The following is a 2,483-nucleotide window of genomic DNA, read 5'->3' as shown; positions in this document are numbered from 1 at the left end:
AAAGCTGGAAGCAAACTTCCACTAAAAGTGAGAGTGTGGCAGGAGTATGTGCTTTAAGAATCCTCTCTCTATACCTGGAGATTGGGTCGAATCTGGACAGACCTTAGGCATAGCTGTCTGAAAAGTTTGGGTAGTAAATGTTAACCCCCTAACACTCTTTGAGGCTCAGCCCATGGAGAAAATATGTTAATACACAGAAAACGACATTTTCATTACAGTAAACCTTAAGGAGCCAGAATTTAGACAGGGCTGTAACTTTTATGACTACATCCACCTGAACAGTGTTTAGAGTGGCAACAGGTGATTCTGCTCTGGGACATCATAAGTCCGCTAGCTATAAATTATATTTTAAGCACAATCCGACACTCAGCATTGGAGGCTGTAGTAATTTCCACCCCAGACAAGATGGCAGCCACCAGAACTTATTCTGGCTCAACCTGGCAACAGCTAAGAGCCAGGAGAGGAAGCTAACTTCAGGTATGTGATATTTTCCCCATTTCATAAACTATCAAGACTAATATATTTGACTTACTAATTTGGTAATGTCTGTTTTTTAAAATGGGAAAACCTGACCTGACTCCTAGTAGGTGTAGGGCCCTTGATAAGCAGGTCTCACTTCAGTGCGTAGGTGTGTCTCCCGAGTAGGTAGGTAACCACAAGTTGGAAAGCAGGCAAGACACTTTGTATTAGGTATCCTCATTAAGTTGGTCCCCCCCCCCAGGAGGTTAATTGGCCCCCAAGAAAGATAGGTGACACGATTAGGTTGGTTCTTGCATTAGATAAGTAGGTGGCACCAAAATGTTAGCAGGTTAAAAGGTAGGTAGGTCCCCCAGTATTTAGGTAGATCTCCCCCATAGAAAGATAGATCCCTGTTCCCTCTTAATCAGTCCCTCCCTTAGAGCCAACACCTCTTGGCACTGACCACACAATGAGTGATGTGATCTCAGGGCTTCTGGTTTCTTTTAATTGACATGCAAAAAGCCAATGTCTTTACGATGTACCTACCGTTAAAAAATAACAAAAATTCCAGTGCCCTTATCCTGAGAGTTACTCAGATTGGAGATCAACGCCCTGGGCAATAGTCCCATTTCCCTCATTCTAATGTCTGCCCTGCCAGTTTCACCATAACAGTTTATGACAAGCCACCAGGGATGACCATTGTTGTAGGTTTGAATCACGATGATGTCCTGGAGAATCTTAAATGGTGGAAATGTAATTGTTTTAGTATTTGTTTGCTGTATGTAACAATAAAGCACTTTATTTATACCAATGAGAAATATGAAGGCCAATCAAACAATAACATATTTCATCATAAAGGGGATATCTGATGATCCTGAGCTCCAGGCTCCTATATTTGTTCTGGTTTTACTCATTTATCTCATCTCTCTTGTTGGGAATATGAGTCTTCTCCTCCTGGTCTGCCTGGACTCTCATCTTCACACTCCCATGTATTTCTTCCTTGCTAATTTGTCTATAGTGGACATGATGTCTTCCACTGTCACCTTACATAAGATCCTTCTAACGTTCATCACTGGAGATCACACCGTGCCCTACCTGGCCTGTATGATACAATTCTATATTTTTGCATCCTTAACAGCACATGAACTTTTCATATTGATGGCCATGAGCTATGATCGATATGTAGCTATTTGTAGGCCTTTGTATTATAAAATTATTATGAACTTTAAAATATGTCTTCTATTGGCTTCATTTTGTTGGGTTTTGGGTTTTATGCAATATGTTTCCTTCATCTGGTTTGCATACAAGATCTCTTGTTTCTCCACCAATGTTATCGACCACTTCTGCTGTCACCTTGTCCCCATCATGGAAATTGCCTGCAGTGATATCACAATATTGGAAACACTGTCCAATACACAAGGGCTTGTCGTCTATTTCATTATTCCATTTCTTCTCATAACAACATCTTATATCTTTATAATTAGATCTATAATGAAGATTCGTTCCACTGTTGGTAGAAGAAAAGCCTTCTACACGTGTTCCTCTCACCTCACAGTCTTTGTGTTGCTGTCTGCAACGATGATCTTTCAGTACCTTATACCAAGCAATAGCTTGGGTTCAAAGAAATTACATTCATTGTTGAACATGGCTATTGTCCCCATGCTCAACCCATTTATATACAGTCTTAAGAATAAAGATGTCAAAACAGCTTTTAGAAGGAGGATTTGGAAGTGTAAAGTGAACACATTCTGTTGGATAAATGTGGGCAATGTCATCCGAATGATGAAAAAAATCTAAGTTTATGCTTTATGTTTATCCTTTTAAGTTCTGGGCAAAAGAAAAATTCATTTAATTTAGAAAAACAAAGACATTATTAAAATGGCAGCATTGTTGATAAAATATTCCTTAAAACACAACATTTCATCACCTCTTCTAAATATTCGATTCACACAAAAGTTGTCTCGATCAATTGTGAAAAGATGAACCCAAAGTATCAAAATTCAGAGGAAACTTGGATTATCAGA

General features: G+C 39.1%; 1 protein-coding gene across 1 annotated transcript; it reads left to right on the top strand.

Moving 5' to 3' along the window:
• The first annotated feature begins 1,278 nt into the window (after positions 1-1,278).
• Positions 1,279-2,256, top strand: LOC130291969 (olfactory receptor 5B12-like). The gene has a single exon (XM_056541401.1). It carries the CDS (start codon positions 1,279-1,281, stop codon positions 2,254-2,256), a length of 978 nt encoding a protein of 325 aa, XP_056397376.1.
• The last annotated feature ends 227 nt before the right edge of the window (positions 2,257-2,483 follow it).

This window comes from Hyla sarda, chromosome 9 (assembly GCF_029499605.1).
Source record: "Hyla sarda isolate aHylSar1 chromosome 9, aHylSar1.hap1, whole genome shotgun sequence".
In the NCBI taxonomy this organism is placed as follows: Eukaryota; Metazoa; Chordata; class Amphibia; order Anura; family Hylidae; genus Hyla; species Hyla sarda.
This window is presented reverse-complemented; position numbering and strand designations above follow the sequence as displayed.